This window comes from Lampetra planeri, chromosome 1 (genome assembly GCF_965212315.1).
Source record: "Lampetra planeri chromosome 1, kcLamPlan1.2.h2, whole genome shotgun sequence".
Classification (NCBI taxonomy): Eukaryota; Metazoa; Chordata; class Hyperoartia; order Petromyzontiformes; family Petromyzontidae; genus Lampetra; species Lampetra planeri.
In genome coordinates, this window is record NC_136107.1 from 39912858 (window position 1) to 39937350 (window position 24493).

Below are 24493 nucleotides of genomic sequence, written 5' to 3' on the forward strand. Positions count from 1 at the left end.
ATTATTTTATTTCTATTATTACTTTTATTAATTTTAATTTTATTTTTTACCTACGTGACTTTACCGACAAAACCTAAGAGTAGAACAACAACAACAAAGTACGGCAACAACAACGAAGCTAATGTCAGCCAGTGGAATATTTAACAACACATTAGGCGATACCGTGGATCGTATCGTACCGTATCGATATATTGCAGCATTGCCATATCCATGACAGCCCTAATGACGGTATAACGATTACGGACGCTGCGTGCCACGTGACGTTGTTGCGGCTTCTCTTGAGGTGGTCAGGCTGTGGCGTCAAACCGCCCGTCCAGCAGCCCTGCCACCTGCTCCACCGAGTATCTGATGTACTTGCTGGGATTCTTGGAGAAGGAGACACTTGCGAATCTGCGCGTGGACGTGATTTGCAAAAGAGATACACGTTCAGTCAGCATGGACGCACATTCAATGTTTTTTTTTCATTCAGATTTATTCACAAGTCATTAATATATTTCACTTGGAAAAATCCCCTCCGATGGAACACGTCGTTTGTAGCGGTGGCCAGGGTTGTCGATTGACACGTGCATGAGCTCACACACGTTGTCTGCACATTGTGGACTAGCTTGTTTGTCCATCGAAGGACAAGTGTATATTGCAGTAAATCTGAAAGATTCAATAGAAAAATTGTTCAGCTCATGATTATTAATGAGGGGGGGAGGGTTGCCCCATGTGGAGTGACGTCACCCGCTAATGGTCATTGGGGAGGGGTGCAGCATGTGGAGTGACGTCACCCCCTCATGGTTATTGGGGAGGGGTGCAGCATGTGGCGTGACGTCACCCGCTAATGGTCATTGTGGAGGGGTGCGGCATTATGAGTGTGCGACCTTCTTGTGCGTTTGTGTAAAATATTAATCAGGGGGGGGTGGGCCTCATGTGGAGTGACGTCACGCGCGGGATGGACAGACATTTCTGGGTGATTTTCGTAGGTAATGCATCTGTGATGTACAGGGTGATCCATCTATAGATACCCTGTGATTTCAATTGACCCTCTTTCTTTCTCAACGGCAGATTGATTCATGTGAAAGTGGCAGCTATGTTGAATGACGTGCATCAGCGGAGTGTAAAAAGGAAACAACATGAAAACGTGTGTTGTACGTGTAACTTTTTTTGCACCGTACGTACCCAACCGTGCTAATCGGAGGCGTGGTGGGGGGGGGGCGGGAGCGAGAACAACAAACCAAACACACAAGCAGCTCGACAGAAATGAGTTTCCAAATCGAGATTGATTTAAAAGTGCAATGGCTCCCGGTGGCTTCCTTACAGCACACGTTGCGTCCCTGAACACCTACACCATGCCAACATCACTGCCATTCGGCGCGTCCACGTGTGGGCCCCTGTCGCTCGCCACGCGGGGGCACCTCACCTCTCGAGGAAGCTGCCGTAGGCGGCAACGACTCCGGGTTTGCCCTCGCCGTAGAGTTTCGCTCTCAGGTCACGATCGGGGATGGCCCAAGTTCTCTGCACTTTGCACAGCTCTTCGAGGCCATTGTTGAACGCCTAGAAATCGCGACGCACGAGTGCATCGTTGGAGTGTAATTCGAAATCGACATGAACATCTGGCGAATGTCCAGAGCAGCACGGGGGAGACGCATGCGCAGTATCAAATTGAGAGACAGAAAGATGAACACGCGGATGAAAGAATATGCACAGGTCGGAGACGTCTCTCAAAGTGTTAAGGAAAGTGAACTTGGACATGACACGTCACGAGAAGAGATTACAGCCAATTGTAAAAAAACACGAAAACAAGAAACAGCAATGACAGCTGCAGCCAAGGAATGGTCCACATCTGAGAGGTGCCTTCCCAGACGAGACAGAGCAATCAGCTCGTGTGCTCGTGCTAGGTGGATTATTACATCGCGGGATCGTGAGAGATCGTGGTGGCCTGGTGGATATTCACCGCAGGATCATGGACGGATCATGGCTGCTGATGATGCTGATGATGCTGATGATGCCGATGTTTTAGAGGAACCTGCATATTAATGGGAGCTGTATATATATTAGATTCACTAATTGTCTTCAACCGCCCGTACAATATTAAACGGTGTGATTCGATCTAGATGTTGAAATATGGGCTTTAGACTTACACTAAGCTTGTCTTTGATCATTTTCCTCTCCTTCGACTTTATCTGGAAGCATTAATAAAACAAGATTAATCATCATCAAACACAATAGACATCTTATATAACAGCCTTGTACCAAATGTATTTTCATTCGGAAACAACATCAATGGTTAATTTAGACCTCCAGCCTGAACACAAATAGCTATGGACATAAGACGAATAATCCAGAATATGTAATCTGAGTCAAACAGGTTTAGAAAGCAGCTGGCTTGCTCGTGTTGAAATTCATTGCAATGTATTTATGTAATTGTAGTTCGAAACATTAAACTAAAACAAAATAGTAAAGTAACGAATACCTGTTACCAGGGCAGGAGCGGTGGTGCAGTGGTTAGCTCACGGTGCTGTGAGCCTGGCGACCACATTTCAATTCTGAGCCATTGCTAACATTAGTTTTGAGTGATATCTCAACCGGTCCTGGATGCCTCTCTTCACCCACCCACACTGACCAGCGTGCTGAAGTATTATCAAACAGCCCACGTGACCAAATCTTGTGTGGGAAGGCCTTCATTATTCAGCAGGAGACTGACAAAGTGGTCCTGCATCTATACATCATCTTACGACAATGTAATGGGAGAGACATTGTATCTCCAGACGTAATATGTGCAATCATACGTTTTCTCTAAACGGATGATATGGTGTTTCAAAACAACTCGCGGTGCCTACGATAAACAGAATGTTCAATATGTAACGCACAACCGATGTCTTAATGAGGGTTCACGTTCAAGGTCAACGCTTTAATGCAGAGGTCAATTCACGGCAGGCAAAGTTTGCGCCCTTTAATCTCCGGCGTGGCCGAACACACGCCAACAGTGGACAACCTCCGCGCAAAATGTCGAGCGCGTTTAAAACATTTAGAAACCGCACAAAAGACGCGCGCGCGTATCCGGTGTCCTTGCCATTGTCTCTGTTTGTCACGTGATCGTCTCCTGCGTCACCGCCGCAGCACGTGCGTGCGGGCGTCGTCATCGTTTGTAATTCGGTGTCTCTACACAGTGGGGAGAAACCCGATAGCCAGGGCGTGCCGCCGCTCATCAAGCCAAGGGCCCTGTCTATCAAGTGTCTCCTGCCTCACCTGGCGACGCGTCTCCTCATTTCATCTCGGGAGTCAAATGCTTTCCAACTGCTGAAATCCGCGGTCTTGTTCGGCGTTCAGAGCACATTTTAGAGCCGTAAATGGAATTGTACAATGCTGCAAATCTGACAATGATTGCCAGGCAAAGCTCACTGAGCGATTAGCTCATTTTCACGTGTGACCTGGCCACACATCGTAGCTCATAGAAGTGGCTTGTCACAAATGAGGAGCACATGCAAACTCCGAATATACTATAAAGGCATCGTCAGGGTTTGGATCGAACCCACGACCTCCTGCACACCATCCCCTCACTACCGCGGTGACCTCTAAAGCACAGTCGTGCATTTCTCACGTTTAAAGTCGTTTGCGCTTAATTTTTAACCACTGACCCGTCGTTATCTAGAGATGTTCGCATATCCAAACCTTTACACACACCCCGCTCGTACTGCACTCCGTTGTTATCGTTTCGTTGCTTTTACCTTGGACCCGGGTTCCAATGAGGGGAGCCCGCTGACCGTGATGTGATCCAGAAGTTTCCTCCAACTGCCGGCGTCCACAAGCAAACAGTGGCGACGTTAATGCCTCTCGCCCCCCCCCCCCCACACACCCCGCACCCCAACCACGGCACGATTAGCGTCGTTCTCAGCGACGGTTCGCTGGCACGACCCCTAGGCCGCGTTGTAACGAAAGCAACGTCGAGTGTTTTTTCGTGGTTTTTTTTGTTCCGTGAAGACCACGCAGCGTCTGACGTATTTATGTTGATGTACCAATCGAGATGGAGTGATGCATGTGGGGAGCCGTAGCGTCGCAGTCAGCGCTGCGCTACAAACCCGGCGGTCAGAGTTCGATTGCCTCTCACGGCCAACACCGGTGACGATTATGTGACCCGGTCATGGGCCTTCCCTAGGTAGACTCAACCTCAAATGAGGATCTGGTGCGATGTGTAAACATCGCCGGTGGGAATGTTATAATTGGAACCGGAACTGGATTATATGAAACGCATCAGTTTTACACCGAAATGTTTTGGTCATTTTTCCAGACCTCATGCGTAGGTGCCACAAAGATTGTGCACGTTCAGGATGGTTTCGTGTGATGGGGACTGTTTGTATGATTGAGGAACCAAACCTCTTCTTGTAAACCACGATCTGTTCCTCGATTAAACCCTCGTATGCTCCATCAGTCCCCGCCTCAGTCAACTCGATCAGCGGCAGCAAACCAAAACTGAAAACACGTGGACACGTGATTTACGACAACAAAAAACCATGACCGCGAACCATTCGATGTACTGAAAACGTGAAGGGAAAAAATGCATCGCTCCAAATTACATTCACATTCTGCTATCAGTGTCATTACAATTAGATGCATTATGTATACAGAATTGCACGCACCCTGCACGCACCCCGCACGCACCTGCGCAGGGAGCAGCGCAGGTAGTTGTAGTTGTTGACGAGGAAGACGGCGCCGAGGGCCGAGTCCTCGTACACGTGCGCCATGGCCGCCAGGGCGCGCTGCACGCGGCTGCGCGCCGAGCCTGGGGACACGCGGCAGGCAAACGGCACGGGGGAGGGGGGGGGCATCGGGGGTCAAATGGGCACGGGGGTCAAATGGGAACCGAGGGTCAAATGGGCACGGGGGTCAAATGGCCATCGGGGGTCAAATGGGCACGGGGGTCAAATGGGCATCGGGGGTCAAATGAGCACGGGGGTCAAATGGGCACGGGGGTCAAACGGACACCGTCGGATGCTGAGACCATTTTTCAATTAATTAAAAAAAAAGTTTCCAATCTCAAGTTGGTTTTGTGTAACGGGGTGAGAAGTGAAGAGGGCAGGATGGAGTCGGAACTCGCCGGAGCAATCTGGGGGATCGCCAACATGGCAAGAGCTAAACAAGCGAAGTGCTCTTAGAGCAATGAGCAAATATACATCGTGGTGACAAGAACATCAGATAACCCTGCAGCACCCCCGATGTGCACGGCTGTCTACGTACGGTGCGAAGGAAGTTGAACATACATACAAGTCGGCTCGGACATATTCTTCCAATGAAGTTACAGAAGCACATCGGGTGACCGACCATGGGGTTGCGTGTGCTCTGGGAGCGACTCACAAATGTAGGCGCTTAGGCAGATTTGCTCCTTTTCAGCGGCGCTGACGTTCTTCTCCAAGCTTGAGTCTGCACGCAACAACAACAACAACAGAATATCGCGCACAAACCGCGAGGTCAACGTTGTCGAAGTCGAAACAACAATGACGGCCACGCGACCCTTCCTCCGAGGTCACAAAGCCGAGACAACTCATCCACAACCCAACGTTCAATTGCAACGCGCGGTCATGTAAAACATGTCAAAAGCGTATGTCGCGGTCAAAATGATTGTTATTCTGAGCCATTAGTCCAAAGTGCTTCACTGCTCACTCGAGCTTGCGGTCGCTTTCATCTCCCGTTCACAACTCCCATGGTGGACAACTCCACGACGCCGTGGTTGCGGCGAATCTCTCCCGTGGGACAACCATCCGATGACTCCCCGACAAAAGTCGCATTTCTATTTTGAGTTGGCTACGGTGAAGGTGAGGACGGTGCACCCCTGAATGTGCTGCCCGCGACCCTGCTTGTGGAAGGGGCCCCCGCTAGGGGAAGATCTCTCTCGAGAGAGACCCCCCCCTCTGGCAGGTATTTTGACCGACTTTGCCATGTTGGTCAGATGCCTCGGACGTGATGGTGGGGGGGGGGTACCCCTCTGAATATCTCTCTCGTAAGTCTGTCCAGCATCAGGATGGGGCTCAGGGCATTTTAATATAACAGAGGAGGGTGAATTTTAATAAACGTGCCCATTGTTTAAACTGCTGCTGCTGCTGGCGATGGGAGATTGAACTAGTGACGGAGGGATTGCATTGTGCATCCAGCGCGTTAGTAAAGCAGCTCAAATACTCAACACTTTGCTCTGGCAAATTAAATTGTCACTAGAATTGCTGGCATGACGTCCAATTGCTTCTAGCCTTTAATTATTGTATTTTTTTGGGGGGTAGTTTAACAAAAGCAATCTGTTTATTAAAATTCAACGAAGACGGAACAGCAAATTAAAATTAAATTATCGAAGGATAAAAAAGCCCACAATGACTCGTGTGCTGAGGTAGTTTGAGAGTTAATTTTGATCTCTAAAATTGAGCTCAGCTGCCTCTCACACAACAGGAATATGACTCGGGATACCCGGGGTCGGCAATTCGAAACCGCGCCGGTATTTGGGACTCGTGCCATTTACAAGCCGCGCTCTTTCAAACTTGATTGCGTTGTTGTCCAGCCAATGGCTATCTTTCCGATGGCGGAGATTTTAATTGCAGGCGCGCGGGGTGTACTCGCGGGTTAAGGCGGTCACCACATCGCGCGGCGCTTTCAGACGCGCTTCTGTGGCCGTCTGGAACGTTCTTCCTTCCGACATTAGGAGGCCACTGGAACTATGGACTTTTAAGTCATCATCTAGATTGAAAACGAATTTCTTAAACAAAACAAAAAATTGTGTTTAGTTTGCTGTCCTTCCCCTGCACCACCGATGAACACGGCTCAACATGCATACGTACGTTGGTAGCCCTGGGAAGTGAGGATGCCTCCAGCTATCTCTTGGAAATCCAGGACTTCTCGTAGGAACAGTATGACCTGTGAGAGATAATAGGGCAAAATGCATTTAATCTGGCCACACAGATTACACGAACCAGACTGCGTGATTATTTAGAGTCTCTCTCATTGCCAAGGCCAAACACAATAATTTTTGGGCGGCATTAGGAACACATTTGCCGGGAAATGATGAGTAGGAAAACTGAAAAACAAGCAGATGAACGCATATGCCCTTGCAGACATTGAAACAAACACATTGCATGGTGAGGGATTATATTGTATAGCTTCAGCAGAGTGTCTCTCCTTACTACAGGTAGCCTGTGGTCTAAGCCATGGTCGTGGCAAAGAGCCATTGGGTGCCCAGCCTCAGCGTTAATGGTGACCCAGCCAAACAAAGCCATTTTGCGTCACTTGAAAGTAATTCTGCGGCAATAAGCTTGCCGTTCGCTGCCAATTGATATCCTTCATGTAACTCGTGCGCATCGGCGTCGCCCGTTGCACGCTCGCTTCCTGGACGTGTTCCTAACCTGTGTTGTAAACGTGCCCGTTCCGGGCCCACACATTCCCTGTGCCCCTCACCGTGTGGTGCCCTGGGCAGAGGCCCGCATCGCCCACCCCGAGGGCTGGGTCTACAGGCATGAGACCTGCACTGCCTTACGCGTCGTAGTATAAATTACTTCATAACAACATTTTTTATTTTGTAGTAATTGACTACACGGACGAGCTATGCGTTTGCTCTGCGTAGCAAACTTACTGTTTGGTTCTTTCGATAAAGTCACGTAGGTATAAAACAAAATAATATACCTACGTTGCTTTACCGAAAGAACCAAAGAGTATGGATTCCTACAGTCACGAAAGCTTCAAATCAAGATAGCAAACTTAATTGTAGATTGAAAACTCATTTCTTAAATAACTTATTTCTGTTTAGTTTGTTGTCCTTCCCCCGCACCTCCGACTATCACGGTTGGCTACGTACGGTGCGAAAGAAGTTCAACACACGTGCAGACATACACGCTGCATCACGTACTAAACAGAATGAAACAAGCGTTCATTTGTCTTCATGAATTGTGTGCTGGTTGAACTTACGGCGGAGGAAAGCTCGTGCACTGTGCCATCCTTGGGAACCGTGTAATCCTTCCCAGATCCACTCTGTAATCGACACGTGACCAAGCTGCAGCGTGCACACAACTCGGTGGCGCGCGTCGTGACGGGCACTGCAAGATCCCACCGTGCCCGTCCGGTGCTCGCTGAGCTGCATTGGCTTCCGGTTGCCGAACGAACACATTGTGAGGTTGCGCTCATTACACACAAAGCTATTGCCACAAATGAATCACAAAACCTTGCTGATCTCAAGGAGCGTAAACCATCACGCGAACTCCGGTCATCCGCAAAACAGCGGCTGGCCATGGAACAAAGACGGGCACCGCATCGCGCGCTTTCAGATGCGCGTCTGGAACGCTCTTCCTTCCGATAGAAGGACGTCACTGGAGCTATGCACTTTGAAGTAATCTCGATAGAAACTCCTTTCTTTAGAACTGCTTTATAGTTTAGTTTGTTGTCATGCCCCCGCACATCCGAGGAGCACGGTTGGCTACGTACAGTGCGAAAGAAGTTCAACGTGCACACGCACATACATACAACACAGTTGAGTATTCCACTTTCTGATTGCTTACCCAGGAAGGCTTCACTGTCTCAAGACTCTTTTTTCAGGAGGGTCCTGCCAAGTTTTTCGCAGTAGGGGGTAATGTTTCTGTCGTGACATGCCGTACGAGTTATTTGCAGGTAATCTTTCAGTATCGTGATGTTTGGCCGATACCAGTTGCATTCTATGGTTGTTATTTTTTTACTTTACTGCGGGAGGAAAGTGGAGAATCCAGAGGAAACCCATGCAGAGCAGGGGGAGAGAATACAAACTCCAGGCAGGAAGGTGCCCGGGTCCGGGATTCGAACCGAGGGACCTTCTTGCTGAGACGCGTGAGTGTCACACAACGCCACCACCACCCTATGGCTCTATTCGAAATCACTCAACAAACATCTCACATATTGTACGTGTGTTTATATATATATATACAGAATATATATAGAATATGTGTTCCCAATTATCAGATGAATCCTAAACAGTCGGAAATCGAGCCTGGGTTATCTGAAATTTGTTTTTCTAAAATATGACGTGACAGAAAATTACGTCACATATTCCATCAATTCCGTGGTTTCTTTTGCCAAAGTTGCTTCACGAGGCATCAGGTGATGCCACCTTTGTTAGCTCGAAGACACATAATTAACGCGCAATATCAATCTCCTGAGGATCTAATAAAATCCGATTGTGTCCTTAAAAAAATAATCTGAAAATCTGAAACCCGAAATTTTAAAAACCAAAACGAGTCCCTATGTATACACTCTATTGGCGAACTGCCTCTGTGATTCGTGTTGCACATTTACCTTTATGTACGAAGTGAAGCCCTCGAGCAGACCAAATCCAGCAGCCTCCATGTTGCTAATGAGCAACGGAACTCTGTCCTTGATGGCCGAGGACGTGATCTAATCGAGACAGCGGGAAAAATCACCTCACGGCGTTATTGCCACTCATGCAGCAGGCGGTTGACGCATGCAGCCCTGCAAGTGTTTATTATTCACAGCAAATGCTGATGGAAGGGCCTCTACTACACGGTGCTCTAGAGAGCTTCTGTCGAGGGTGTATTTGGCCTACTCCTCCATGCTGGCCAGATTTCTTGGAAAAGGTGGGAGCGCTCCCACGGGACATCGCCACGCGTGCGCTATCAGTCAGAGTGAGAATCTTTCCTGGAGAAATCTGATGAGCTATGAAGCTCTTCTTTCACAGATGCCCGATAGAAATGAAATGCGGTGTGTCCACGTATACTGCTGGGTGGACAGAGGTGGGGAAGGGTCCGTCCAACACGTACGCTTTCACGACCAATATTACCCATAGGAGTTTTTTTGGGTTAGATTGCAAAAAAATTAATGTGTCGTTAAACCCGCCACCGCCACCCGCCACGGCCAATCAGTAAGGTTTGTCACGTAAAAAAAAACGTGACCATTAGCACACCGGTGTGTTTGGAGAGTAAACCTACGACATTTACAATTTCGAGAACCCGTGACGTTTCGACAGGCAATTACAACAACCAGCATCATCAGGCGACGGTTCTCAATGCAACCGCATCTCGAGCCCCCGCGTACAACGCGGTGCTTGTGACGCGGGCATCCTGGGGGAGAGATGGCGTGGGTGCGTGCGCATTTATTTATTTTCTTACGAGTAGAAAGCTGACAGATGATCGGTCGCGGGCGGCAAGTCGGGCGCTCGCGCGCTCACCTGCAGGACGATGTTGAACCCGCGCTGGCAGCTCTTCAAGCGGCGGATGACGGCGAAGAGCGGGGAGATGACAAAGAAGTTCCTCCTCTCCGCCGCTCGCTTGGCAGACGAAGCAATCTTCTCCCCGTCCGTCATCAGCTTGTCCATCGCATCCTTGGTCGAAGAGGGCATCGTGAGCGGTGGCATTGCCGGCGGTGGCCAGGTTCTGATACCTTCGCCTCTCACGGCGAGTTATGGCCTCGCATTCTATCACCGCAGCGGAGCCACGCGCTGTGAAAATTGGCGACGTTTTTTGTCTTAATTGAAGCTTTTGATTCGATGTCGTTTTCGTTCGTGGGGAAATGCGCGACACTTTTCTTTGCTAATGCGGCACGTTTCTGTTGGGGAATTTTCGCGTAAACCTTTTTGCCACGTGCTGTATTTAGGGGCATTTTTGCGTTCGTAATGTCCACAAAGTCTTTGAAAAATAATAGAAAATGAAATAGGTTTAAGCGTAATTCACAACAGAGCAGTTACGAAGCAGCAGGGTATCTCCAACGTGTCCCCGTGCAATTCAAAACGGATTCTTCGTGGGGGAAAACAAAAAACAGCATCTCTGTGAATTATTCGATACCAGAAGGCCATGTGTGGTGGGGTAAATGCCACACATTACGTGAAAGAGGAGGCCAAATACCCTCTAGAAGTGGCTTAGATGGCACCCCCCCCCCCTACTGCTGTTGGACATTAACTGAGAAAAACTAACACTGGTGACACGGCCAATATATAAGGTCCCTGGGATGACATCCGCCTTACCCACAGAAGCTTCTCGAAAGCCGTTGCGTGGTGATGAGTGGGTAGGATTTGTTCCAGCAGGTGAAACTCGCTCATCGCCAGCTTCAGGAAACCAGGGATGCACGGCAGGTAAAGCTGTGCGTCCAACTCTAGGCTGTCTTCCATAGCTGATCGAAACACAGGCACACTGCTGCTCAACGCGATTCGTCAATGAAATAAATAAAACAACAATTTCACGTGGCATCTCACGTGGCATCTCCCCTGCGGAAATGACCGTTTCTGCATTGGTCATCTCAACTCGGAACCCACGAGCCAGTGGTGGAAATTCCACATTCCAATGACGGGAGCCAGCTTCTCCACAGGATTACCACTGTTGACCTCCCACAAAGCGGTACCTATTTTAACTACCCCCTGAAGGATGATAGGTTGACATGACCCTCAAATTATATTTTTAATATATATGGGACATCTTTGAAAAAGAGCTTCATAGCTCATCGGATTCCTCCAGTCGAAATAAAGATTCTGATATTAAAAAAAATAACGTGTGTTTGCACATGCATATGTACTTCATCTTATACAAGCACTACACGTGGACACGTGTACATAGAGTATGTATTAAAACAAAAACCAATAACAAATTACCTTCAACGGAAGCTAAATCACTGATGCTCTTCCGACGATCCGACTTGGATAATGACTGCAAGCGTTGCACACTAGGGAGCACAATCATAGAGCCTGGGGAGGAGGGGAAGAAAAGCATTTCCAATAAAATGTCCTCTTTCAAAAAATAAAATCTCACAAATACAGAGAGCACACACGTATATATTTATATATTTATATCTTTTAAAACCAAGCCGGCAGAACCGCGATCAAAAGGGTTGGGCGCGTGCGGTCGAGACGAACGCCTCTCGAGAAGAACCCCGTCGCAATCGAAGGCTGGAAAGAGAAGCGGAGGACAGAGAGAAGAGAAGTGAGAGATTGATGTGCGGCAAGCACAACCGTGGGTTTCAACAGCTGGAGTTGGCCGCGGGTCAGCGTCAACGCGGCGTGGGGGTGCTCGCACCTTGCCGTGGACGACAGCCTGCGAGCGGAGACCCTGCGAGACACTCCAGTGCGGGTGCCTTGTGTATCGCGCTCAGCGGATGCTCTTAAGAGTTGTCAGGTTTGTGAGTTTCCCAGTGTCACCAAGTGAAAGAGCATTAAGGGCACGAAAGGCAATTCGCAACAAGCTGCACGCGGAAAGTCGACATTTGTTGGTGGACGACTTCGCCAGTAGACAACTACAGAGAGGGGCACGCAGGTGTCCCTCATCACTCATTCACCAGAAGCCGGTCCATAAGACCTGGTCCTCATGACCTGGTCCTCAAGACCTGGTCCTCATGACCTGGTCCACATGACCTGGTCCTCATGACCTGGTCCTCATGACCTGGCCCACAAGACCTGGTCCTCATGACCTGGTCCTCATGACCTGGTCCTCAAGACCTCGTCCTCATGACCTGGTCCACAAGACTTGGTCCTCATGACCTGGTCCACAAGACCTGGTCCTCATGACCTGGTCCAAAAGACCTGGTCCACAAGACCTGGTCCAAAAGACCTGGTCCTCAAGACCTGATCCTCAAGACCTGATCCTCATGACCTGGTCCTCAAGACCTGGTCCTCATGACCTGGTCCGCAAGACCTAGTCCTCATGACCTGGCCCACAAGACCTGGTCCTCCTGACCTGGTCCAAAAGACCTGGTCCACAAGACCTGGTCCAAAAGACCTGGTCCACAAGACCTGGTCCTCAAGACTTGGTCCTCAAGACTTGGTCCTCAAGTTCTGGTCCTCGTGACCTGGTCCTCAAGACCTGGTCCTCATGACCTGATCCGCAACACCTGGTCCACAAAACCTGGTCCGCAAGACCTGGTCCTAAATACCTGGTCCACAAGACCTAGTCCTCATGACCTGGTCTGCAACACCTGGTCCACATGACCTGGTCCACAAGACCTGGTCCACATGACCTGATCCACAAGACCTGGTCCACAACAGCTGGTCCACAAGACCTGGTCCAGGCAATGGGGCACAGCCGGGATTGCTGCCACACGCTGTCCCTAGCTCCGTACACATTTCCGCAGCATCGTCATCATCATTATCATCCGTGAGCGGTAAAATGTCCTTCGTGCGGTTGGAGGCATCGCCACAATGCGAGAGCCGGCCTCGACTCACCGATCTTCTTGTTGGGTTTGCGTGCCGAGGGGAGCGGCGCCGTGAGCGGCCGGGCCGAGCTCACGCCGAGCTTCTGGTGGTGCTCGCGGAGTTCCGACATGGAGCGCAGAAGCACCCGGGAACGGATCTGCTGGTAACTCTTCAAAAACTCTGTGACCCCGAGACGAGAAAATATAAATATACATTTTACATCGTAGTTGGTGTCCCCACGGTGGACATTCGTCAAACCCATACGTGCATATTAGTTTGTATCACCACTTTTGGAGTCACTATCATTATGGACACATATAACATGTGGACGATGAATTCCCTAACAAGGTAGATGAAGCTATGTGTTGTTATCTGCCTTTCAAATGGCACAAATTGTCTCTTCATCTACAAACAGACCACTCACTGCCAGACCAATCATCTCTAAACCAACATCATCAGCCATGATCTATCCACTGCTGAATGAAGGCCCCGACAAGCCGTCACCATCCCTCATGGTTTCGCATTGCAAGACACAATCAAGCTCTTGCACACGAGCTGATTTCATCACTCCATCTCCAACTTGGTCGTAATTTAAGGTATGCTCCCTCTTTTGGAGCTCATCATCCTGTTTCGTGACGTCTCCTTTTCTTACCGGTCAATACGATGTCCACACAAGTTCACAAAACATTTTGACATTACTGATGGAGGGAGACAACTTGGAAACAAATAAAAAATGTTCGTCCCTGCTGAACAGGGGATAAAAATAATGAAATATCTAACCAATCACACACAAACCACTCACAGCATCACCATTCTCATCTCACCGCGAGCACGCTCACTCAGACCACTGACAGCCAACCCACTAATAAGAAGACCACTCACAAACAAAGTCAATTTAATGCACATCTGCTCTGTCAAAAAAAACTCAACATTATTCTAAAATGCAGGACCACTCACTGCCAAGCTACATGCGAGAGTAGTCCTCGCTACTCCTCCTTCTGCCGCTTCCCATGGAAACGTCGCCGTCTTTTTTAAATCCTTTATATTAAGTTCGCGTGCTTGCTTGCTTGCTTGCGTGCTTGCTTGCTTGCTTAGGACCGTGCAAATCTTTCGGTCGTTTTTTAACCCACTTCCCGTGATCCAATCGAGCTGACATTTTCCACACAGACTCGTTGTGCCAGACAATTATTGTTCGTGAAAAAAAATTCCCAAAATTTTACACTTTTTAGGCAAAAAAATTTATTTTACATATATTCAAATAGAACGCATTCATGGCTTTGGCTGAACGTCAGAGTGTAAGAGCCCAGAGCGTAACCCCTCCACAGGCCGTGGCGGAGTAGCGCAGTTGGTAGCGCCCTCGCTTCCCAAGCCAAAGGTCGCGGGATCGATCCCCGCATCCTCCACAGGCGAATATATCTTTAAATCCTTTCTATTAAGTTCGCTGCCACGCATATAAAGGATTTATAGTGAAAAACGTTGTTTTTACGGGTTATACTTATTTTTGTTGCTGCTCGCAAAGTGGCATCCCCCAGTCATGGGGCGTGGGGCCCTGCTACTACGCCCCGTCTCACCGAGGCTGTCGCTGTGAGTCCCGAGCCAGGAGGCGATGCGCGCGAGCTCGCGCGCGGCCCCCTCCGGGAGGTGCTCCACGCGACGTGCCCCCTCGCCGTCCTCCCGCGTCCACCAATCGCCGTCCGCCTCCGCGAGCTCCGCGGTCAATCCGGGGGGCACGGGGTTGCTCCGGCGACTCAGGACGCTGACGAACTCCACCTCGAGGGCGGCGCTCCCTCGCTCCAGCAGGCCGCGCTGGGATGGGCGGCGGGAGCCATCGGCACGGGGAAGACGATGACGCGGCGAGCGACATCTGCGGCGGCGGCGAACGGGCGGCCCTCGCGCCACCGCTGCTGGAAGGGGCCTTCGCGGAAGGGAACTCTGGGGAACCCGTCTCGAGGGGTAATTTTTCGCCGACTTTTCCACGCTGGCCAGCGCGCCTTTGGACGAGGTGGCAGCACCAGAAAATGAGCTAGTCAACGATCTAGTCAGCTCACTCATCTTCTTTTAGCGGCTCTGAGCCACAGATGACAATTACAATATTTACTCGCTTGGCATGGACGATTCTGTCAATGGTGCAAGCCAATGGCTGTGATAGTTTATATTTTATCGACCTCGGTTGCATGATCGGTTGATTCGTTCCCCGACCGTACACTTTCCGTGCGAGTCAGGGCGCTCCCATGATTCAGGAACATTATCATTGTTTAGTCACCACACTCATGAAGTTGGTGATATAAAAAAAAATACCAGCCAGAATGATCTCACCAAATGATTCCCCCATAGTGGGAGCAGGGCTAAGTTAAGGTCACCCAGTGCTCAAAGTACCGAATCGTTGGGGTTGCTCTGGTCCAGTCACTTTGTATCAGCCGTCGTCCATCCAATACGCATATGTTGTACGCCGCACAGCAATTTTTTCATTATGAAATTAATTTAGGACAAAATGAAAATGGTTGTGAGTGATGTATTTGGGATTACATTCCTGTGCAGGTTACCGATTGCTAGCTTTGAGGAAGAACACTGCTCCTACCACATTACGGAATCCAAGTTTGATCCTTGGCCCGTGGTAGCAAGAGTGATGAATGCAGTGGGAAGCGATCACACGCCCCTCCATCAGGGTAGTGAAGTATGGTAAAACAATCCCAGTGACTGACGAGGCATTAGGAAGGCCTTCATCCAGTGGTGGATTGACAAATGTCTGTAACTTATGTAAAATGTAAATGCTTTTTTAACCACTATAGGTATAACGATAGATGTTCACTGCCCAGTGATTCAATTCTCTGTGCGAATTTAGAGTGGTAATTTGATTCGAGATTATTGTTTTTGTTTACATTGAGGCCGCAGGGTTAATATGAACTTATAACACACACACACAGCATACGTCAACATACACACATCTAAACAACATTGAATATCACGTTATTCGACGCATGCATTGTGAACTCAATTAATAACGAAAATTCAAAAAATTGAACTACAGAGATTACACCTCTGCTAACAATGAAAACAATTATTAAAGTATAATTAATTTTACAGCAGTAGTTTGAGCAGTCGCAATCACGTGTGCTGCCATTTAAAAAAGACGTGAAACATTTACGGCGTGGTAAAGTTAGATGTGTTGAAACCAACACGGTCAATTCGCGTGTATTGACATCAACTCTGTTGACGCCAATGTATTCATATGTATTAAATATATGAAATATATAACGATGTAAATATATTCTATATTTTCTACGTTATATGTATACATTATACATTCTCAATAATATGTTATATATCATTGAGAATTTTCATATAAATACATTTCACATATAAATACATAACGTGTGCGTATTTTTAGTTTTTTCTCAATAATATTTTTCTTCTATATACAAATACATAGATAAATGATGGCGCCGCGATCTGCGAAGCGCGTCTCACCACTTGGCTGAGCTCCACGCTGCCGGGGTGACTGACGGAGAAGAACCGCGCGGCTCCATGGAGCCGCTCCAGCACGACCAGGAACTCCTCCAGTCGGGCCGCGGCTCTGCCAGGGGACACGCGCCCGCGTCTCACGGCGCATCTCACGGCGCGTCCGACTCGCACGCTTCGGGCTTCGTGAGCCCGACGGTGACGGCCGCGATCACGCGACAGTGCCGGCGAAGCAAACATCGGCTCAAATCTTCTTGGTTCTTTCGGTAGAGTCACGTAGAATGGAAATAATAAAAAATAATAATTTGTATTACTTTATTATTTCCATTCTACGAGCCGCGAATGGAAATAATAAAATAATAATAATAAAAAATTTCCATTCTACGTGACTTTACCGAAAGAACCAAGAAGATGAATCCATGCAGTCACGAAAGCTTTAAATCAAAATCGGCTCAAATGTTTAAAAACTCACAAACATTACAAGCCAATGGAACCCTCTCATCTCTGTCTTGTCTGCAGCCCTCTCCTCTCATCTCACTGCGCCTATGTTGTCCACACTGATCTTATGGGACACCAGCTTTATCTCTTCTCTATACTGCTTTTGTCATCTCACTGGAATTGTATGAACTGAAAGTGAGGCCCTCCCCAATGGATGTTAACTACCTCGCCTGGTATACAGGAGGTGGTCGGTTCGATCCCGACTCTTGACGCCTGTTCTATATTTGGAGTTTGCATGTTTCTCTCCCCGTGATCGCGTGGATTTTTCTCGGGGTTCTCCGGGTTTTCCCTCCACATTTAGAAACATGCGCTTCGTGTATTTGACTGCTGTAAATTTCCCCGTGAAAGGCACCTCTGATTAACACGGTTGGCTACGTACGGTGCGACAAAAGCTCTACATACATACACTTCATAGGGCTATCAGTTGTGACCAGGTTTCTTCTTAAAGAATAACTGACAGCTCAGCGGGCCTTACCTGGTAACATTTTAACAAAGAGTTTAGTTTATAGTTTAAGTACAGGAAGCTGCTATATATCGGACACGTGACCTGCCAGGAGGGATGGATGGCGATGGGGGGACCGCGATCTGACCGGACGTCAAACATCGACCACTGTCTGGAGATGGAAGCGACCACGATCAGATGTCACGTGGTGACGAGTCGAGCGAAGTTGAGAGACCACCACGAGGAGATATCGGCGAAGGAAACGGTGATGCCCCCCACAGTGAAGCCCCCCAATGGTGATGCCCCCCACGGTGACACCCCCAATGGTGATGCCCCCCACGGTGATGCCCCCCACAGTGAAGCCCCCCAATGGTGATGCCCCCCACGGTGATGCCCCCCACAGTGAAGCCCCCCAATGGTGATGCCCCCCACGGTGACACCCCCAATGGTGATGCCCCCCACGGTGATGCCCCCCAATGGTGATGCCCCCAACGGTGATGCCCCCCAATGGTGACGCCCCCCACGATGACGCCCCCCACAGTGAAGCCCCCCAATGGTGATGCCCCCCACGGTGATGCCCCCCACAGTGAAGCCCCCCAATGGTGATGCCCCCCACGGTGACGCCCCCCACAGTGAAGCCCCCCAATGGTGATGCCCCCCACGGTGATGCCCCCCACAGTGAAGCCCCCCAATGGTGATGCCCCCCACGGTGACGCCCCCCACGGTGATGCCCCCCACGGTGACACCCCCAATGGTGATGCCCCCCACGGTGATGCCCCCCAATGGTGAAGCCCCCCACGGTGATGCCCCCCAATGGTAATGCCCCCCACGGTGATGCCCCCCAATTGTGATGCCCCCCACGGTTGAATATCTCAAAGGGCGAGAAGAGGAACGTGTCATTGGCAAGATGGCGATGCTGTACACCAGCATCGTCAAGCGACACCCCGGTTCACGTCGGGGGGGGGATGTGTTCCTGGAAGGTGCGACGACTAATACCAAAACGACGTCAATCAAAGCGATTTACAGGGCAGCAGTGGGTGGTGGTGGGTGGTGGTTGGTGGTCGTGGTAGTGGGTGGTGGTGGTGGTGGGTGGTGGTGGTGGGTGGTAGTGGGTGGTGGTTGGTGGTGGTGGTAGTGGGTGGTGGTGGTGGTGGGTGGTGGTGGTGGGTGGTGGTAGTAGTGGTTCGTGGTGGTAGTGGTGGTGGGGGTGGTAGTGGGTGGCAGAGGTGTGGACTCGAGTCATGTGACTTGGACTCGAGTCAGACTCGAGTCATGAATTTGATGACTTGCGACTCGACTTGGACTTGCATAACAATGACTTTGTCCCACCTCTGGTGGGTGGTGGTGGTGGTAGTGGGTGGTGGTGGTGGTGGTGGGTGGTGGGTGGTGGTATTGGGTGGTGGTAGTGGGTGGTGGTGGTGGTAGTGGGTGGTGGTGGTAGTGGGTGGTGGTGGTAGTGGGTGGTGGTGGTGGTGGGTGGTGGTGGTGGTGGGTGGTGGTGGTGGAGGCTGAGAGGCGACGGATAACGAGAAAGGACGGGGACGATGCCGTCAACGACGTGAGTGTGTGAGGGTTGATGCGACGACGTATTTGCGTAACGACGTAAAGGGGGGGGAGACGTAAATGGGGAGTGTTGCTGTATCGAGCTGAGCAGCACCCTGTTCCACGTGGCCCCTTTGTAAATGCGGGGCTCCGTATCGCGTTTGAGGGGTTGCCACCGGACGGTGAGTGGCAGGGACGTGCTGCCGCTTCGGTGTCTCAAGTTCACACGGCAGAGCAAAGTGCAGCGTTCGTGCAGTCGACGCGGTTGTTAGGGGAGCGCTATTCGTGGACGTACAGTCTGGGCACTTTCAATGCGACAGCTGGCGGGTTCGCTTGTGCATCTCCGATCGTCTTATAATATCACAAAGTGGAAATAAATGGAGATCATAACAATTATTTTGAGACTGCAGCGTAAAGCGATGGGTTTCCGTCCAGCCTTACAATAATAATAATAACCGTCATGTTAGCATTTAATAAATAACAAAACAACTCCTGCCTTGTTAACACGCAGCACGCATATACCCGCAACTCCTAATGGGGCTCCAGTTGAAGTGGCCTCGCTTACAGTTTTTGTTGGCGGCATTTAAGCTCCCCTTGCCCGTGCGCTGTGTGCGTTCAAAAACGAAATTATATATTCCTCGCCGCATTTAGACGCGAAAGCCACGCACTCTCTCCCCTACCAGGAGGCTCGATCACCTGCGGGGCGATTCGCTGTCGCGCCCAACAGTTCCACGGCCCGGCCACGGACGTGTGACGCATTCCTAGCCGAGAGTCGCAAAACGTTTCTCTCTCGCATGGCAAACGATGTCGCCCTGGGTACATTGGGTTCCCGTAACTGGAGCCCGCACCGACAACAACAACAACAAAGAACAAGGCCACCCTGACACAAGCATACGCGCGCCACGAGAACGTGGCCCATTAAAGTAATTTTCACTCGGGAGGGAGGAGGGGAGGAGAAAATTGGACGCGCAAATTAGCGGATGGCATACCCCTCCTTAATGAATTGCTGGGTCTCGCTGGCCACGTGGTAGTGTGCGATTATGTGGTCGATAGAGGACAGGGTCATCTCGGTCGCTTTCTGGAGCTGCTTCAGCGCCTCCGTCTCCCGGTAGACGGGCATGATGGCGTTCTCCAGCTTCAACAGGCGCCTCTCGAACGACTCCACAACGTTCACCTGCGAAGGTCACGGAAGGTCACGGAAGGTCCGGGGCTAATCGTCGTGCACCCGCAGTCGAAGGGGGTACGTTTGGAATACAAAAGCAAGCGCCCCGTGTGCGGTGCGGGTCAGTCCTCGCTCGCCGGGGCCAGGCGTGTGGACCTCATTTATAGCAATCTCATCGATCTGCAGGCTGTGGTCAATGGAGTTAAAATACGGTCATCGAACGTGATGCTGTACAGCCACTTATGGGGGCGGTGGTTGGCGGGGGGCATTATTGTAATTGGCCACACGTGGCAAAGTGACATGAATATCATTACAGAGCCGAGTGGAGTCTAGACGCAACTCCTGCCCGGGATCTTGTGAGTCCAAATACCTCCAGTCGCTCTTGCATGTCACGTGAAAATACCCCCACACTCGCTTGCAGGCACGCCAATGCCTGTCTGAATACACAAATGCGTCATGATTGTCCGCAATGTGTACACACGATCCGGTACTGTACTAAGCATCAGAACTCCTCTGGCAACAGGCGTGCGTTCGGTGTAGGTCGTGGCATGTGGCAATAGTCACAGATTGTGTCATGCGGCCAATCGTCACAGGCAAACAGATAACGCGGGTAATGCCGAACTGCGGCCGCACACACGCAGAGGGAAGCGGGGCTTGTGTGTGTGTCGATCTGTCGTCTCACACCACGAGCTCGGGGAAGATGCATTTGTCTATAACCCAATCACCCGCCGTTGAATAGTAGACGCTGAGACTGATGGTCTAAGTTGTCTTGTGGTTGTTGTTGATTGTTGAACTTACATCCCACTGGGATTTTTGCACACAGCGTTGGTGTACGGTGTTTTTTCTGCAATATTTTGCTGTCTTTTCTTGGATTTTCTGTTTGCACTTAGTCACATATTCACTTTAATATGTTTTTTGTTCATGTTTTTTGTTTGTTGCGGTTGCACCCGATTCAAGAGCCGAATGGCTCACAGGGCTATACCTAATACATGAACTTGAGCATGAATGGTCGTGTTTGAATGGGCGACACGAGGCCTTGCGAGGTGCTGTAGGTGGCCATCAGAGCACAGAGTGATCGCTCTCACTCCCCCCCCATCCTCCCCCTCCCATGTAGGAACTCCAGACAGACTGTTACAGGATTTATTGAATGGCATTTTAATGAACGTGTATACTTAACAACAAAAATTAGAGCTATATATCATACATTACATAAGGATGTTAAAAATGTCACGGGCAGACAAGATGAGTAGCATGAATGTGTTAGGGATAGCAGGCACGACAAGAAGATCGATGATAATAATTGGAGAGGGGGAAGTTGGCTTTCTTGGACATGCAATGAGAAAACGGGAGACTGACACAAGAGACGGAATGTCAATGTGGATTTGACTTCGAACATTACAGGCAGCACAAGAAGCCGGGGAGGGCAGTGAATTAAGTTCGTCATCAGTTTGAACAATTGCATGCAACTGGGGGGGATCTGATGCACAGTTGCTGAGTAAATATCAGGGACCGAGCTAACTGAAGATCACGATCGCCATCGACTTTGAGAAAGGACGCGCACAGATAGAGAGATATACACTGTTGTCTCGTACAATGTGTATTTACAGTTTTCTCATTTGATTCTCTAAATAGCGATTTATATTCAGATATATCTATATTTCTAAAACGGATTCAATCACATTCACTTACCATGTGGTCGGTGAGCTGGTCATTCTTTCTCAAGTTTTCTAACAACCACTCCAGTTCACTCTCGTCCTGCGCAGACACAAGTCCAAACAGTCACCAGGGTCCTGTGCCAGTGAGGCGTCACAATGGCTCGGAGATGTGAACTACATCGCCTGCTATACGGGAGGACGTGGGTTCGATCCCAACCCTGACGCCTGTCTGCGTGTCTCTCTCTCTCCGTGGTCGCGTGGATTTTTCTCTGGGTCCTCCGGGTTTTCCCTCCACATTCAGAAACACGCGTTTAGAGAATTTGGCCGCTGTACATTTCCACGTGATAAGCCACTTCGTTGCGCTATCATCTGTGGCTAGGTGACTTCTAAAAAATAGCTATGCTGTATAGCTCAGTAGAGCCTTACCTGCTAAAATAAAAAAATAGTTTCATAGAAGCGACGTCCAGTTTTGGCAACAGGAGGAGATATCACAGCACAGCGTCAACGCAAGGTCGACATAATCGGATACCTTCTCAATTCCCTCGTCAATGTCGACCATTCTTCTCCGCAACGTGCTGGTCCCGTGGTCCATCTTGTACACCTGTGATGTTAAACACTCTGTGTGTGCGTTACCCCGATTCTTAGCGCAAAGGTAAGGAAACACACAATTAATGCATAACTCCCGGATTTGTCATTAACTACAGAGTGAGTGAGTCTGCACAGTTGTTTACAATGTCACTTCGCTTAACGTAGCCCACGAGACATCAGTCACGTGGTCTGTGTCTCGCGTGCATCTGAGATGCCCAGTCTCTGTGGCGCCTCGTGTGTAGCATTCGCAGTTTTACCCAAATGGACACCACATGTTACATGGTGCCACAGTGGCTAGGAGATGTTAACTCCCTCGCCTGGTGTGGAGGAGGTCGTGGGTTGGATCCCGACACTGACGCCTGCTGCTGTATATTTGGAGTTTGCGTGTCTCTCTCAGCATCATCACAGTGGCTAGGAGATGTTAACTACCTCGCCTGGTGAGCAGGAGGTCGTGGGTTGGATCCCGACACTGACGCCTGCTGCTGCTGTATATTTATGGAGTTTGCGTGTTGGCTCTCCCCCCGGCCGCGTGGATTTTTCTCTGGAGGCCCTCCGGGTTTTCCCTTCACATTTAGAATCAACATCTCGCGTTTAGAGTAGTTGGCTCCTGTAAATGTGCACGTGATAAGCCACTTCGTTAGCTATCATTTTGTGGCCAGGTCGCTTCTGAAAACAAGCCATATAGCTCAGTGGGATTTTTCTTTTAAAAAAATGTTTTATAGTTTACTACTGAACATTCTCTTTCTCGCTTAGTCAATGTTTTTTCCGGGTGTTCTGGTCACCTCCCACAAGCAAACTTATCCCGAGACTCAATGTAGCTGTCCTGGAGAGCTAAATTACATCAATTACTTGGCCTTCCCAACAAATATTCTGTCCCGACTCCGGTGCCAGCATGTGCCGACTCAAGTGAGACACTAATAATTGCAATGGAATCACTCATTGCACACTGGATGCTTTCTTCCTGTAATTGCCGCACAAAAAATATGAATACAATAAAGGCTGTCTGGCCGGCCTTATTCGATGGAAATTGTAATTTGCCGAATTATTTTAGATGCTGGTGGCTGGCCTGCGTGTTCTGCATTCCTGCAGTATGGGTACTGCCACCTCTTCCAATACGTGTGATGCACGTGGAAGAGTAGGCCAAATCACCATCTGGAGGGGTTATCTAGAGCTCCCTTGTTCTGAAAAACAAACTGTGGGATTGGTGTATTTTCAAGTGGTGATGAACCTTAACAACCTTAACAAAAACAATCTACCGTTAAAGTAGCCTTGCCAAAGAGTCGTGGTCTGGATATCGTATGTAGTTCTGAGTAAGAGTGGTCTTGTATTTTATGATTCTTTTTTTGATTGTGGTCGCTCCCAGGTATCGAGACCTGTAGCCCGCAATCGTCGACATGAATCTACGAAGCCAGAACTGTCGCATGCCTGCGGCTCAGTGACCCAAATTGTTCATGGCTCATCACCAAAGCTGTAAACTCAATGCCAATTTTTTTTTATATATCATAAAATAAAATTCGATCAATCATACTTATTAAAACAATTAAAATTTCTGACTTGCGCGACAGCTAAAAATGTCCACCTCTTTGCAGTGACCTCTGCTTCCCGTCTCGCTTCTGCCTTCTCTGCCTGGCCCTGGAACCTCGCCCTGCCCCATGCTCGCGCTTCCCGTTGACTCCACAGTAAAGATGCACCTGTGTTCAGTTTGGGTCTTGCGGTTTAATTTCGCTACTTTTAAAGGAAGGGCACAGGAAGAGCTGGATGTTACGAAATAGTAAAACATATGTATTATTGAAGACTGAGATATATTGGACTCTGGGCACCGTGTGGCTCGGAGGTTTTCCGATGTGATTTCGGATTGGACCGAAGCGCTGTTCAGCATCACGTGTTGACGTTTCACTTCACACGCTGGGAACTTCTTCTGAACAATTGCAGAAGCTTCCAGCGTGCGGAGCGAAGCGTCGGGCTTAATGCGGAACAATGCACGGTACACCGTAAAAAAAACGGATCACAGGGCTACAATACGAACAAATATCCTC

The 24493-nt window shown here is 49.5% G+C and overlaps 1 protein-coding gene across 2 annotated transcripts; it reads right to left on the reverse strand.

Annotated features, from left to right (window-relative positions):
• Positions 1-22654, reverse strand: LOC144722583 (exocyst complex component 7-like). Of its 2 annotated transcripts, XM_078600793.1 has the most exons (19): positions 22399-22654; positions 21904-21969; positions 20042-20226; positions 16580-16685; positions 14683-14917; positions 13142-13291; positions 11579-11671; positions 10958-11103; positions 10166-10318; positions 9277-9375; positions 7924-7986; positions 6804-6879; positions 5338-5403; positions 4645-4765; positions 4360-4455; positions 3714-3777; positions 2127-2168; positions 1406-1539; positions 1-390 (listed from the first exon to the last, which is right to left on the reverse strand). In XM_078600793.1, the coding sequence occupies exons 1-19, from the start codon at positions 22459-22461 to the stop codon at positions 288-290; spliced, it is 2061 nt and encodes a 686-aa protein (XP_078456919.1). In that variant the 5' UTR covers positions 22462-22654; the 3' UTR covers positions 1-287. The 2 variants fall into 2 exon arrangements, with proteins under 2 accessions (XP_078456919.1, XP_078456929.1); XM_078600803.1 differs by lacking the exon at positions 21904-21969.
• Between the last annotated feature and the right edge of the window lie 1839 nt (positions 22655-24493).

Coding starts and splice junctions, on each gene's coding strand:
- LOC144722583 (XM_078600793.1), bottom strand. CDS start 22,461: ATGGACCACGGGACCAGCACGTTGCGGAGAAGAATGGTCGACATTGAC. Junction 14,918..16,579: donor GCGTGGAGCTCAGCCAAGTG/GTGAGACGCGCT, acceptor CGCCCATCCCAG/CGCGGCCTGCTGGAGCGAGG. Junction 6,880..7,923: donor TGCACGAGCTTTCCTCCGCC/GTAAGTTCAACC, acceptor TATCTCTCACAG/GTCATACTGTTCCTACGAGA.